Source organism: Eleutherodactylus coqui, chromosome 3, assembly GCF_035609145.1.
Source record: "Eleutherodactylus coqui strain aEleCoq1 chromosome 3, aEleCoq1.hap1, whole genome shotgun sequence".
Classification (NCBI taxonomy): Eukaryota; Metazoa; Chordata; class Amphibia; order Anura; family Eleutherodactylidae; genus Eleutherodactylus; species Eleutherodactylus coqui.
In genome coordinates this window covers 78,375,150-78,390,322 of record NC_089839.1, presented here as the reverse complement: position 1 = coordinate 78,390,322, position 15,173 = coordinate 78,375,150, and the positions used below count along the sequence as shown (strand labels likewise).

General features: G+C 45.8%; 1 protein-coding gene across 3 annotated transcripts in view; it reads left to right on the top strand.

Annotated features, from left to right (window-relative positions):
• The window catches only part of RIN2 (Ras and Rab interactor 2), a 197,554-nt gene that overhangs the window by 171,705 nt on the left and 10,676 nt on the right, over nt 1–15,173 (top strand). For all 3 annotated transcript variants that reach the window (XM_066595766.1, XM_066595768.1, XM_066595767.1), the window contains one exon: nt 2,263–3,360. In XM_066595766.1, the coding sequence (XP_066451863.1) occupies nt 2,263–3,360 (1,098 nt within the window). The remainder of the gene's footprint in view (nt 1–2,262; nt 3,361–15,173) is intronic.

Sequence of the window (15,173 nt, the reverse complement as noted above, 5' to 3'; positions counted from 1 at the left end):
TACTAGTACAAATATACTCTATGCAAGACATTGTATGCTGCTTTGATTGTCTCGCGCCTGCCAATCAAGCCGCATGTAGTGTGTAAGACTACTAATGCACCACCAGTGCTCAGAGCCCCACCAAGCAAACAGTCATGGCCTATTCTAGGGATACAGTTGGAAAACCCATGTCGAGGACTAGATGTGGGTCTGAACATTCAATGTTAAATGCAACCATAGGATGCCAACCTTGGTTGACCGAGTTTGACCTAGCAGGGAAACTTATCACATCCAGTGAAGGGAACAGCTACCCAGTTGCATCAGATTTGAGCTTCTACTGTTCAGATTAGCCGGCCGCAGCCTGATGGTTTCTCTCTGGTGGCCGCTCCTCTTCTGTCTTGCAATAGTTTTCATGGCTTGCTAGGTAAAGCTCCCGCAGCTCTCCGTTTCCATACTGGCAATTGGATTGCGATTTGCCTCTCTTCTGTAATTGAAACTTTACCCGTATTAAAGCTAACTTTAGGAATTTACAAAAAGCAGATTTGCTGTCAACCTACTTGGCCTGCGGATGATAAACATTTGCGCGCTCCTCTTTCGTGGTCTTCTAGCTCCGTCTTGGGCCTCCTACAAGTAGGCCAGACATATGTTAGATTTCCTAACAGAGTTTCCTGTTACTCATTGTTATAAAGCCTTAAAAACACACAGCTTGTCATTTTTGTGACCACGCACGCATGCAGCTGTGTGTTTACAGGCACAGAGAGGGAAAAAAGCTGAGCAGCTAAAGATCTGGGCTGAGGCTGGAAAAAGAGGACCTGCAAACAGTACTTTTTTCTTTTGCCTCGCCTGACCTTTTTGTAGAATACTTTTTGCTTTCTGCAAGAAGCGTGAGCTTGTCCACAAATGTTACTCATAGTAGCTGTTGCTGAGCTTGGTCAGATGGGTATGCACCCTATAATATATATCATTCATATAGCATAGGTAATGGGGTTTATATGTACACAACTGCTTCTACGGTATCTAAGGGCTTGTGCACACAGGTGTGTTACGGCTCCCTACAGTCTGCTGGGCCAAGTTGTACAGAACCATATTCCAGCACCCATAGTATACGGAAATACAGAAGTGGCATGATTCATCAGATTCCATATCAGAGCGTTAATCTCCTCAAGGAGCATCACTTGTGATGAAGAATATCTCCCCCGTATAGAGGCACCATTTGGCGGCACACAGAATGGTGAAGACTGCATGCTTATAGGCTAACTATACTAGAGAGCTACACATGTAGTAAACATGAACTTGGCATTTATAACTATTACCATAGTTCTACTAGAATTAACATTTATCACCTATGCATAGAATAGGTAATAAAAGTCTGATCTTTGGGGGTCTCACCACTGGGATCCCCACCGATTCTTAGAACGGGGGTCCTGATTCTCCCTCTCTCTTTACTGCGGATGGGTATGGCAAGCCCGTGGTGATGAGAAGTAGGAGACAGGACCCCAATTTTATGGATTATGGGGTTCTCAGTGGTGAGTTCCCCACCCATCAGACTCTTATCATCCATTCTATGGACAGGTGATGAAAGTCTATTCTGGTATAACCTTCTGTAAATACAATTTTTCACCAGACTACAAAGGAAGTTCCCTTTTTTTGTTAAAGGGGTTGTACCAGAATAGACTTTTATCATCTATCCATAGGTATAATAGACTTTAAGAGACATATAAGCCCTATATATCACTTTGAGAGTTATGCTGGGCTCTTATGGCTCCTACACAGTCTTATATGCCAGTTTTAAGTGTTTTGGTGACTGTCTAGTTCGGTTCACACTAATTCTGACCGACCCAAACTTTTTTGCAAAAAGTTTGGCAGACGAGCCAAACCGAACTTTTCAAAAGTTCGCTTATCACAAATTTTCATGACTGACCAAACAGCAAACCCCGATACTTCACAATATGGATTTTTGTTTCAGGGGCAATTAAAGGGCTGCTATTTCCCATCTCTGCAATGTGAGTTGGTAGTGTGAAGTCAGCCGACTAAATATATAATCCATTATGTAGCCTACACTGATTACAAGCATGCCGGTGATGTTGTGCCTCTCAGACGATGTGGTTCGTAGTCTTGTAGTTGATCCCATTAGATTAACCTCTTTAGTTGTAAAACTACTGCTGGGGTGAAACTTATAAAAGTTTTTTGATTCTACTAATTTCACATCTGCCCCTTATATAAATGCATCTTCTATTCACACAATGATGATTCTTTTGTGCTTTTGTGTTTTTTCTTTTTCAGACTTTTGGAAGTCTTCTGTAAACATCAGACCGAAATATCCTCCACCTTCTTCCCAGCCTCTCCCCCAAGGCAGCGTCAAGAGGCAGTCACATCATCTACCTCTTATAAATGGAGTGCATTCTCTCCGCACCAGAACGCCCTCAGAACTGGAATGTAGCCAGACCAACGGAGCTCTGTGTTTCATTAATCCTCTCTTCTTAAAAGTGCACAGCCAGGACTCAGGAGGAAGCTTGAAGAGGGACAGCACAAGAGCCCAAGAAGCAAATGGCATAGAGAGGGCGAAATCACCACCTCCCAGACCCCCTCCCCCTTCGATTAACAGTCATCGCACAAGCCTTCAGCTGTCCAGAGCTGTACCGTCAGAGCCAAGCATGCCAGAAACACTTATTAATAATAGACACGGGAACTTGGACTCTCCTAAAAACGCTACCCCCATCCCTCCTCCTCGCTTGAAGAAACAGGCTACCATTAACAGGTGGCAAAGCAACGACCAGAGCCCATCGCTTAATAGTTCCTGTACATCTTCCTTTGACTCTCAGCCCGAAGAATCTCCACCCCAGAAACCAATGCAGAACATGAATGTGAGCCAGATCAGCAATTCACCCGTGCAAGGCACACTCCGCCTGCAGCGCCTGAGCGACATGAGCATCTCGACGTCATCGTCGGACTCATTCGAGTACGACCGCATGGTGCCCGCTTTTTACGAAGGCGACAGTTTGGAGGACTGCGAAGAAGAGAGCGATCAGGAGAGTATGGCGCCGCCGGTGAAGTCCAGGAAAAAAAGGGCCACGTCTTTGGGATTCTCCAAAATCGTGAAAACTCACTTACGCAAAGTGAGCGGGGTGTTCAGTTCCTTGGTGACGCCGGAGAAGAAGATGGTCAAGAAGATAGCAGCCATGGCTCGGGACAAGTGCACTTACTTTGGGTGTCTGGTACAGGATTACATCAGTTTTCTGCAGGAGAATAAGGACTGCCACGTCTCCAGCACCGATATGTTACACACCATCCGACAGTTCATGACACAGGTGAAGAATTACTTGGCACAGAGCTCCGAACTCGACCCTCCGATTGAATCCCTGATTCCAGAAGACCAGATAGGTGAGAAACGTTTGTTATTACATGATGACGGCCATACTGATTGCTCTCTATTGTAGGATTACGGCTCAGTATTAGTTATCCAACTGTGATATGGTGATACACTTTCCGTCCCAAATTCCATTTACGCCCTCATTGTAGTGCTATGCTTGTAAACACCCCATATGGGTTTACTTACCCATTAAAGGTATGGCAGAAGCAATAGCAACGGCAGGCCGGCAACAAGCATAACCGCTTGCAACGTGACTTGTGTGTTGCGTGCTATAAGTGATATAATCTTTCACGTATATTCAGGATCTTGCATGAAGCACTTGGCGTTGAATTAAACGTGTGATCATATGTGGAAAGGAACAATACTCTTGTGTATGGAGCTGCTTACCGCACTGGACATGACTATTCCATACAGGTTGTATTTGGGGTTAGGATGTGCTTAAGCAATCGAGAGGTTAATGTTTACCAGAACCGGCACCCCTTGCTACCCTTAGGAATTTCTTCGGCTTTGGCCCGTCCCATTTTTCCTTGGATGCTGCCAGGAAGGTGTCTTGCCAAGCTACTCATTGCTTGACTTCAGATTTGCAAGTAGGAAAAAACACAAAAAACCCTCCCCGGCTTGGCACAAGTAACGCTAATTAAAATGACTTTCTGCTAGTCTTTGCTTGTTTGCGTGCAACGTAACCCCTTCTATGCAGGACACGGGGATGTATAATACATGCAGGGAGGGTCATTGGAGGTCTATGGTCGGTGAATGGTGGGCATTCTTCAATAATACGTGTCAAGGGCCAACTAGTCCTGGAGATTACTTCGCTCGTTAGCTAGATCTCCTGTCATAGTTATTAATTTGTACTACTGATCGAGCCTTTATTTCTGTGGTACATTGTTTACATATAAGCACCAACCATCCTCTCTAGGAATAGCAGGTTGGAGGTATCAAGTGGCAAGCATTGATGCCCAGCGCCCGCCTAGTGTGTATATGGCTTTGGATGGTGTGTGTTGAGGAAGTGACCGCCACAAAACAATCAGATACACTTACAATGGTGCAGCTGTAAGGGATGATGGGATTCGCTTTGAATTTGTGGGGTTATGAATTATATGATTTATACTAAATCTGCAGTAAAAAAGTGCCATCTGGTGTATCTAGATTGGGGTTCCTTGGGCAAGTTGGTCTTTATGACATGTAATGCTACATTTATTTCTTTTTCATATATACTATCCTACTAAAAGTAATTGCACACCCGAGCAAGAATAAAACGTAGTATTTATTTGCATTGGCATGCTTTCTACTAATGTCTGATGCACTTCAGCTGGTATTTCCCTTCATTCATCCTGCAAATGTCGGGCAAGTTCTCTCAGAAAAAAATGGACGCCGATCACAACTCCTGACCCGATGTTCCAGTTTGTCCTAAAGATGTTCAGTAGGATTCAGGTTGGGACTCTGTGCAGCCGGTCCAATCGTAGAAAATCTATATCATCAAACCAATGTAGAACAGTTGGATGTGTGATGAAGCACGTTGTCTTGTTGGAAGTATGGCTGACCATTCCCAGAGTATTGCCACATTGTTGGCATCACATTATTGTCTAGTATGTCAGGGTTCACCTCTGTGGTCATGGTTCTTGCACTGGACCAAGACCATGCCAAGTGAAACATTCCCAGACATTCTTAACTGTTGGCTCAATATACTCAAAAGGTGTCCCCCAACGTCCTCCCCACCAGGTACGTCCATCTGATGTGAAGATGGAGTAGCATGATTCACTCCATAGAACTGTCTTCCATTGCTCAACCGTTCAATAATGGCGACGCTCCTTGCACCATTGTAGACAGACGGATGCATCGCACTTCATGATGGACGCCTTGTGGCTTTAGGCCTCATATACATTGCTGGTCTATGCCGTACAGATCTGTAAATACGATGCCCATTGCTTGCTATGAGCCCATACTAAACCACCAGTTGCCACTAACTGTATACAAAATCCATGAAGAAAGGAAGTGGTGTACGTTATCTGCCATTATGCACCATATTACAGAGCTGTGCACCATACAGCTGTGAATTGGCTATGCTCTATGGTGAGCCATATGGACACCGTATACCCCTGTGGTGGGTCCGGGCCAGATGGATGCATGGAGGAGCTGCCTGCAGTGATTGTCTCTCTAAGGCCGGATTCACACCAGCAGATGCGTATTTGCTTGCACAACTGTGTGTTTTGCTTGATGCAGTTGCGCGCGCCAAATACACCCTTGTTAATTAACCCATTGAAATCCATTTGCGCACAGAAAATAGATCCTATTGATTTCTGTGGGTTCATTCACATGCGTGTATCTGGGGTGTGTAATGTGGTCGTACAAAAAAATACGTAGCATGCTCTATTTTACTGTGCAAATGTGCAGGCAGAGAACACGTCTTGGACTCATTAAACCTATGGGCCATTCCAATACGCTCGTACGTTTCAGTCCTCCGCTCGTACATTTCAGTCATCCGCTCGTACGTTTCAGTCATCCGCTCGTACGTTTCAGTCATCCGCTCGTACATTTCAGTCCTCCGCTCTTACGTTTCAGTCATCCGCTCGTACATTTCAGTCCTCCACTCGTACATTTCAGTCATCCGCTCGTACATTTCAGTCATCCGCTCGTACGTTTCAGTCATCCGCTCGTACGTTTCAGTCATCCGCTCGTACGTTTCAGTCATCCGCTCGTACATTTCAGTCCTCCACTCGTACATTTCAGTCATCCGCTCGTACGTTTCAGTCATCCGCTCGTACATTTCGGTCATCCGCTCGTACATTTCAGTCATCCGCTCGTACGTTTCAGTCACTCGCTCGTACGTTTCAGTCATCCGCTCGTACGTTTCAGTCATCCGCTCGTACATTTCAGTCATCCGCTCGTACGTTTCGGTCAGCCGCTCGTACGTTTCAGTCACTCGCTCGTACATTTCAGTCACTCGCTCGTACGTTTCAGTCATCCGCTTGTACATTTCAGTCATCCGCTCGTACGTTTCAGTCCTCCGCTCGTACATTTCAGTCATCCGCTCGTACGTTTCAGTCATCCGCTCGTACGTTTCAGTCATCCGCTCGTACGTTTCAGTCCTCCGCTCGTACGTTTCAGTCCTCCGCTCGTACATTTCAGTCATCCGCTCGTACATTTCAGTCATCCGCTCGTACATTTCAGTCATCCGCTCGTACGTTTCAGTCCTCCGCTCGTACGTTTCAGTCATCCGCTCGTACGTTTCAGTCCTCCGCTCGTACATTTCCTCAGTCCTCCGCTCGTACATTTCAGTCATCCGCTCGTACATTTCAGTCATCCGCTCGTACGTTTCAGTCATCCGCTCGTACGTTTCAGTCATCCGCTCGTACATTTCAGTCATCCGCTCGTACATTTCAGTCATCCGCTCGTACGTTTCAGTCATCCGCTCGTACATTTCAGTCATCCGCACGTACGTTTCAGTCATCCGCTCGTACGTTTCAGTCCTCCGCTCGTACGTTTCAGTCCTCCGCTCGTATGTTTCAGTCATCCGCACGTACGTTTCAGTCATCCGCTCGTACATTTCACACAGCTTTTAGGAACATTTGTGAAAACTGTCAGGTGGAGTAAAAACAACTCAGTGACAATTCAGTGAAGGAGTGTGAGCAGCATGTGATAATGACAGACTGATAATTGTATCGTGGGTGATTGCCGTACATAGGTGTAAGCTGCATTGGTTTAACGCCCCCCTGTGGGACCTCATTAATTCTGGGGGGATTGCAGGACAAACAACTCACCAGAAGATATTCTTCCTGTTATTATTGCGGTCCCTCCGTTTACATGATACAACTGGGGTACCGCGCCGATGCCAGCGGCGTGCGATGATAGCGGGTTGTGACACGCTCTACAACATCCGGTGTGTATGAGGATAGTGGATCACGTCTAGAACATATCAGTACAATGTAGGGCGACTAGAAGGAACACTAGCTCATGTATCAGCACCGTCTATAAACGTCCCCGAACTGTCATGTAACAGCGGTACTAGCCGAGGTCAGCAGCCCATGTATGATGGAAGGCTGCTCTGATCCACCCACTAATCCTAGATACCAGACCGGCTTATATGCCTGCAGGCTGCATGACTCCATGGCCGGGAAGTCCCTCCTCTGTAGTGTGAAAGTGGCCGACTACAACACAACACTTTGTATCATGTTGGTGATGACATTCTGCTGCTGGGGGCATGCAATAGTGTTTCTTCTCACTCTGAAAACATTTACTGGTGATACATTTTGTTCTCTATGGTGTATTTATGTGTTTTGGCGTTTATCTATCTATCTGATATCTATCCATCTATCTCATATCTATCTATATCCGTTTAGTCAAGGATCAGTTCCATCATTTCCATGTTAGTGTCGGCTTTGATAGTATGAAGCCAGCACGTTCCTTGGCGGCCGGGTTTACTTTTACCGCCGACCTCTCCAGCATTATCGATGCTTCTAATGAATGAGCTCGCATTATGTGGCCGAAGTATGGGAGTCTCTGTTTCATAATTTTGTCCTCCAATGAAAACTTTGGCTTGATGCGTCTAGGACTGTTTTGTTCATGGTCTTGGTGGTCCAAGAAATTTGTAGAAGTTTCCTCCAGCACCAAAGTTTGAAGGCATCAATCTTCCTCCGGTCTGTTTTCTTCAGTGTCCAACTTTCTGATTGTGTTAAAATCCACGGTAACCTCCACCACCCCCAGAGGATTTCACTATAAACCTACGAGTGGTTTGCAGTAAAACTCCTCCTGTGTACCGGATGTTGCTGTGGGTTCACAACAGATTTCGCCCCTCTACAGCAGTCAAAATCCACAGAAGATATCAACATGCTGTGAGTTTACAGACCTCCGCTGTCCTGCGTGGAGGAGTCCAGCAGTACGTGGATTAGATTTCTCCAGGTCTCGTCCACCTTTTGTTGCATTCCACTGTAGATTTTCCTTCTGCTCATCCACACACAAAGTCTGCGGCATTTCCAGTGCGTGTGAACATATCCTAACAGTTATCACCAGGATCAGAACTAGTGTTGCTGTGTTGATCTTCTGGCAGTACAGCGCATGATGCAGCGGCGGTGTCAGATGAGGCGGCCAGCAGTGGGCAGGGTGCGTATTCACACTATACTTCCGCCGTGCTACAGCGGTACTATAGCATGACGGGCGGCTTCCATTGACGCGGCGGAAATCCCTAAGAGGCGACATTCAGGAATTTCAAAGTTGAGTTTTTCCTGAATGGCCACTTTATTAGAGACATCAGACCTTTCACGATTAAAACTTCCCTGTATGGAAATTATCCCCGTGACCCTGGAGTGCAGCATAAAATCTAGTGAGCAAGTTTTCCATGGATGAGTTTCAGTGTGAATTCATATTAGAATGGGAAAATGAAGTGATCTGAGCGACTTCTAACAAGGCCTGGTCATTGGTGCAAGACTAGCCGGGGCCAGGATTTCCAAAAATGCCAACCTTGTGGAGTTTTCTAGTGCAACAGTGTCAAGAATATACAGATAATGATGTGAACGAGGGAAAACATCCAGCAGAAGCGGATCCTGTGGATATAAGTAACTTGTCGATGAAAGGGGTCAGAAGAGGATGTCAAGAATCTATTTGACAAACAGGCCTTGTACAGTGCAGCAAATTACAGTTGTGTACAATGCTGGTGCTCCAACTGATGTGTGAGAATGAGCAGTTCATGGTTCCTTAAGGAGGTTTTCCAGGGCCAATACTACTAAAGGCCTATCCTTATGATAGGTCATCAATAGTTGATTGGCTGGGGTCCATCACTCAGGGCTGGTGGGACTGAAAAGGCTTCCTTTCATATTTTATGCCATTCCCACGAGTGCCTTTTTTTTTGGGGGGGGGGGGGGGGGTTAATAACTTCGACAACCCCTTTAAAAATGTGTCTGCTGTCCAAATGTTTGCTAGATATTAGTGAATATGTAATATGTCTGAGCACCACTTATTCAGGGTGGCTCTGGAGCTATAGCGCTGTCGGTCGGGGACAGAGTGTACCGTCCCATTGGTCTGCATGTTATGTGACTTCACGTCAGCCCTGGTAATCCAACATTAAGTGTAGCCATGAGTGAGATCCAATGTTTGCCTTTCTGCTGGGACCTGCTTACACTTCATCTGCATAACAACCCCGCATTGCTCAATCATCCAGACAGAAACTTGTGACTAATGCTAGAAACTCGATGCGGTTTTGGCAGCACAATAGTTTGTTAGGAAGCCATTGTATTAGTCGGCATGGCCGCAGCTGGAGGAGAGCGACCTGACTACGTAATATCCTGGACTTACTATTTATAACCTGAAGCACTTTCGCTTACCTCCTCAGGTATAGCAGGCCGATTGTAGTGCATGTTGTAAGCCTCCACCTTCCAGGAAACTACCTCTTTTGTGAGGCTGACAGCAAACCGGGTATTCCAGATCTTTACTAGAGCTCAGTGCCGTAGTTGCCTGTAGCGGATTGTTCTGTATATGACCGGAAGTGTCAGTATATAATACAGATCCATTCATGAACATACACTATCCATCCCACAGTAATTGCTCACCTGAGCAAGAATCAAAAGTAGTATTTATTTCCATATGTTAATACTTAGTGGGGCTCCTTTGGCCCTAATGACATTGGATACTCTCTGTGGCATACTTTCTACTAACGTCTGCTACGCTTCAACTGGTATTTCCCTTCATTCATCCTGCAAACATCTGGCAGGTTTTCTAAAAGAAGATGAATGTTATTAATATTTCCTGACCCGACGTTTCAGTTTGTCCTAAAGATGTTCAGTAGGGTTCAAGTCGGGACTCTGTACAGCCGGTCCAATCGTGGAACATTAATATCCCCAACCAACTTAGAACAGTGTTGGATGTGTGAGAAGGCACGTTGTCTTGTTGGAGGTATGGCTGGCCATTCCCAGAGTATTGCCACATTATTGTCTAGAATGTCAAGGTTTACCTCCATGCTCATGGTTCTCGTCCCTACAACCAACGACTGAGACCATGCCACATAACACATCCCTAAACCATAACGGAACCTTCGCTGTACTTACCTGTTGGCACAACACATTCATGCAGAAGGTGTCCCCAGGATCCTCCACACCCAGGTACGTCCATCTGATGTGAAGATGGAATAACGTGATTCATCCCTCCATAGAGCGCTCATCCATTGCTCTACCGTTCAATGATACCGCTGCTTCCACCATTGTAGATGCCCCCCACCAAGTATTAAAGGAGATGTCCCGCGCCGAAACGGGTTTTTTTTTTTTTTAAACCCCCCCCCCCCCGTTCGGCGCGAGACAACCCCGATGCAGGGGTTAAAAAACCCACCCGCACAGCGCTTACCTGAATCCCGGCGGTCCGGCGTCTTCATACTCACCTGCTGAAGATGGCCGCCGGGATCCTCTGCCTTCGTGGACCGCAGCTCTTCTGTGCGGTCCACTGCCGATTCCAGCCTCCTGATTGGCTGGAATCGGCACGTGACGGGGCGGAGCTACACGGAGCCGCTCTCTGGCACGAGCGGCTCCATAGAAGACTACAGAAGACCCGGACTGCGCAAGCGCGGCTAATTTGGCCATCGGAGGCCGAAAATTAGTCGGCACCATGGAGACGAGGACGCCAGCAACGGAGCAGGTAAGTATAAAACTTTTTATAACTTCTGTATGGCTCATAATTAATGCACAATGTATATTACAAAGTGCATTATTATGGCCATACAGAAGTGTATAACCCCACTTGCTGCCTCGGGACATCTCCTTTAACAGAAGTAAATAAATGCTACTTTTGATTCTCGGGGCCCTTTTACACGGAACAGTTATCATTCGAAAAATGATTGCATCATGCGAATTTGATTGATAATCGATTACTGTAAACACGGCTAAGGATTGAAAGACGAACAAGAATACACCGATCATTTAGCCGTTCACTGTTCCTGTAAATGTGAATGACCGAACGATTAATCTGCCTGTATAAACAGGACACACCAGCCAACTCTGTCACCCTCCGCTCATACATGTAGGAGGAGCCGCACTCAGACGTCCAATTACTTTTTGGTTTGATAGCGTATCCAACCAGATCTGAGGGATCCCACTTACTTATAACAGGATCTGTCAGGTTGGTATTGTGGGACTATTCATCCGCTAGAATCGTATCAAGGCCTTCTTGCGGTCTCTAATAGCTCGCCCCTCCATGGACAGAGCCTTCCAGTCTTTGTCTTGTACATTGTAATCTCCTGATCCCGGGCTGGAACGTCTTCAGAATAAATAAATCACAATAACCATCATTATTTATGAAGTTGTAGAACAAAAGTGAAAAGCCTTGTCCTCATGTATGTGATGCTAATGCCGCTCCATGAAGGACCTCAGTGTTCACTGACATCGTTGTTATTCTGTTGCTGCGCAGGATATTGTAATTCCTCTTTGTGTATAATGTAGAGGGAACGCCCGCTGAGTAGGCACCCGGCCTGAATGTCACCGTCCATGATAAATATACATGTCCTCTTCTGAAAGGACATGTACATTATACATATTAAAGCACGCTAATACTCAGGCGCCCGTTCACCCATTACGCCTTACATGTTTTCTGTCGGACAATTGATAATTGAGGACTATTGTGTACAAACAAACGACGCCGCTTCAAAAGTTGCCTTCAAGAAGAACCAGTCTCGGGCCAAATGGCTGCATGTGCTGGGCTATAAGCCAAGAAGATGCAGTGCTCTTGCTAATACACTATATGTATATAGAAGTGGAGGATCCCTTTAATGCAAGGACCTGATTATTTTTCTACATAGCCCACTATGTAACGAAGCAAATCCTTGCCGAGCATTCACCGGTCAAGTTCTTGGACATAACCATGCTTTGATCTTGACCAGGTTTCTTCTCATCGTCTGTGTATGCAGAAGGAAAGTTATTAAATAAAAGACAGTATGAGTGCATATCTCAGAGAAGAGAATCGATAAGCAACACACACACAAAAAAAAAAAATATATATATATATATATATATATATATATATTACATAAATTAGGCAAATGGATTGTAGAAATGGCAACTGTCCAGATCAGTAGATGTGGATCCACTGTGCCTCACACTGGTTTGACTTTGGGCCAGAACCAGAGGTGACACCGGTCTTCACCCTTTCACTTCATTATCTGGACTTTGCTGCGGATAACAGGCCGTTTCTTTGGAAATTGTCTAGCAATATGGCAGTTGACGCTACCATAGACCAAAGCGCAGTACCTGAATGTGAAAACAGAGGTGTAGTCAGAGCTGTTAGGTCGGGGCAGGAAGCATAACCTAAGAATGAGGAACAGTCTGCAAGTCAGGACATTCAGCGCGGTACAAACAGGCCAGGAGTCGGGGCAACCAGGAAAGTGGTCAATACAACAAGCCTAGATCCGGAGTGGAGAATGCAGAGAAGTCAGGAATAGCCATGGTCAGTAACCAAGAAATCAGCACAAATGAATAACACCTTATTCTGGGCAAAAAGACCAAAAACATAAGCACCTTCCTTAGCGGAGAGGTGCCTGATATAACCAGAGATACTCCATGATTGGCAGGCAATGAATTAGAGAGTTGTTCACTGGCCCTTTAAGAGCAAAGAGGGATAGTAAAGACGCCAGGGCTGAAAACCTGCAGAGTGGCCGGGGAGTATGCGTGCCACGGGCGCCAGCAGTGGGAGGTGAGGTAAGATGGCGGCCACAGCAACAAAGAACGGCTCCTGTCACAAACACCTTGTTCTGTTGAAGTCAGTGATAAAAGCTATAACAGGTGGGAGGTATCTGGGCTTTTCTTTTTCCCCCTACCAGTCACTCTGGTAAAAGACTATGCAAAACTGGGAACAAATAATTATTGGGAAACCTGGTGGAACCAAAGGTAAAGTACAAGTAGAAAATCCCATACAAATCAATGGGGTCAGTAATAGAAACACTTCTCCAAGGCCCCCATACACAATAGGGCAAAGTCAGCCACGGGACCAGCCGACTATCTTATGTGTGTGGGGGCCTCCTGATTCTCCCCCAACAGATGTGGGAGGAAAGAAGGATCGGAAAGGTTGATCCTTCACGCAGTCAACGCCCAATCGTCCTGTTTTCCTTGGAGATAAGCTGCCGCAAGTGTTGTCTGGCAGCGGCTTACCTCCCTTTGTCCATTAGAAACACATGAACTGGATGAAACCACTGAACCAAGCATTCTGGTATTTGGGGGAGAGAAATAGCTGTCAGTCAAATGAGGGTTAACATAGAGAAACAAAGTGAACTGTACAATAAAAGTATATTAATCCACTTATGTACATATTACATACCTGGGATACTTATATACCTGAGCTCCCCCTGCCTCATCATCAGCGCATACAGATTGGTTTCATCAGCCGTTGGTATAAGGGAATATTTAGTAGGTATTTCCACCATGGGGGCTAAATGACGGGACCATGAGGAATCTGAAGAATTCACAGTGCAGTGTTTAAATTTCTGATTCGGCAGAACAGCCAATTACAGGCCAAACCGCAGGGTGTAACTCGGACCCGCACTTCTTAGGCTGACTCATTAATGTAACCGATTGATTGGACGCAGTCATTTATCGCCAGTTCTTGGGAAATCAGTAAAGTCCACATAGTAATGTCATGGTCAGTTTTGGTATATTCATAGCTGACAGCCACATGCTTCATCGGGGATTCAGAGCAACGCCTTTGTCACAGTTGCTATACTTCAGCATTGCTTATTATATCATGCAGAGAACTCGCTTCATAGCATAGGTTTCCCTTTTTTCTAAATGAGCATCAACGGCGGTCCTGTAATACACTCTCCTACAAAAACTAATTGGACACCTGAGCAAGAACGAAAGTAGTATTTATTTCTGGTTCTTCAAAATTCAATAAAAAATATATATAAAAATATCCGTTTAGCAGACCTGAAAGCTGGCGTCTCGCAGTATGCCTTCCTAGTTCAGTTGCTGTATTGACTAAAATTCAGTAAAATGTATTCTTCGGCCGGTTTCACATCTGCGTCAGACCCTCCGGCCGCAGGTTTACCGCAGATCCGGCTGAAAATACTGGAAGATAAAGCGCTGCAGAAACTTCCTCTTCTGTCCAAAAACCAGCGCCAAAAACCAAACAGACCCCATTATGGTTAGTGGGGTCTGTTCGGCAGCATTCGGTTTCATCCCGAGACGGAACCTTTCACCCGTGGGGATTCCCCTTTCTTGCTTCCCAGATGGAGCAGGAAGGCAAAAACCCAAGTGCAGAAATGGAACTGCCCTTACCAGACAGTGTAGAGGGGTTGTACCACAATCAACTTTAAACACCAGACATGATGATAAATGGCTGATCAGTGGGGATCTCATCACTGATACCCCAGCGATCTCAAGAATGGGGGTCCCATGACCCTGTCGTCTCACTTCGGACACTGTGTGGGGTGTCGTGAGTCCGCTGGGAGGAAGGCACAGGATCCCCATTCTCAGGATCAGTGGGGATCTCAGCATGGAGACCCGCACCGATCAGACATCTATCACATATCCTATAGATAGCAGATTGAAGTTGAATGTGGTATGGCCTCCTTAATTTGCATTAGGCAAAAGGTATTCTCTCGGTGTACTACAGTAGCTCAGCTAACCTGCTATAGATGTGAACAAGGTTATGGACTGTTTCCAGTAACACCTAGCAGAATTCTGAATGCAGCTCTGAGTTATAATACCGAATGAGTACAAGATAGCTATGGGGATGCAGATACTTTTCAGCTAGTTCTGTAGCCACCTGTATTAGTAGATAAAGCCGTAACATTGTGTTGTACGGTGATCATACCATTGATGTAGCCCGATGAGCTGGCTTTGGTCTGTAAGTAAAGAGAATA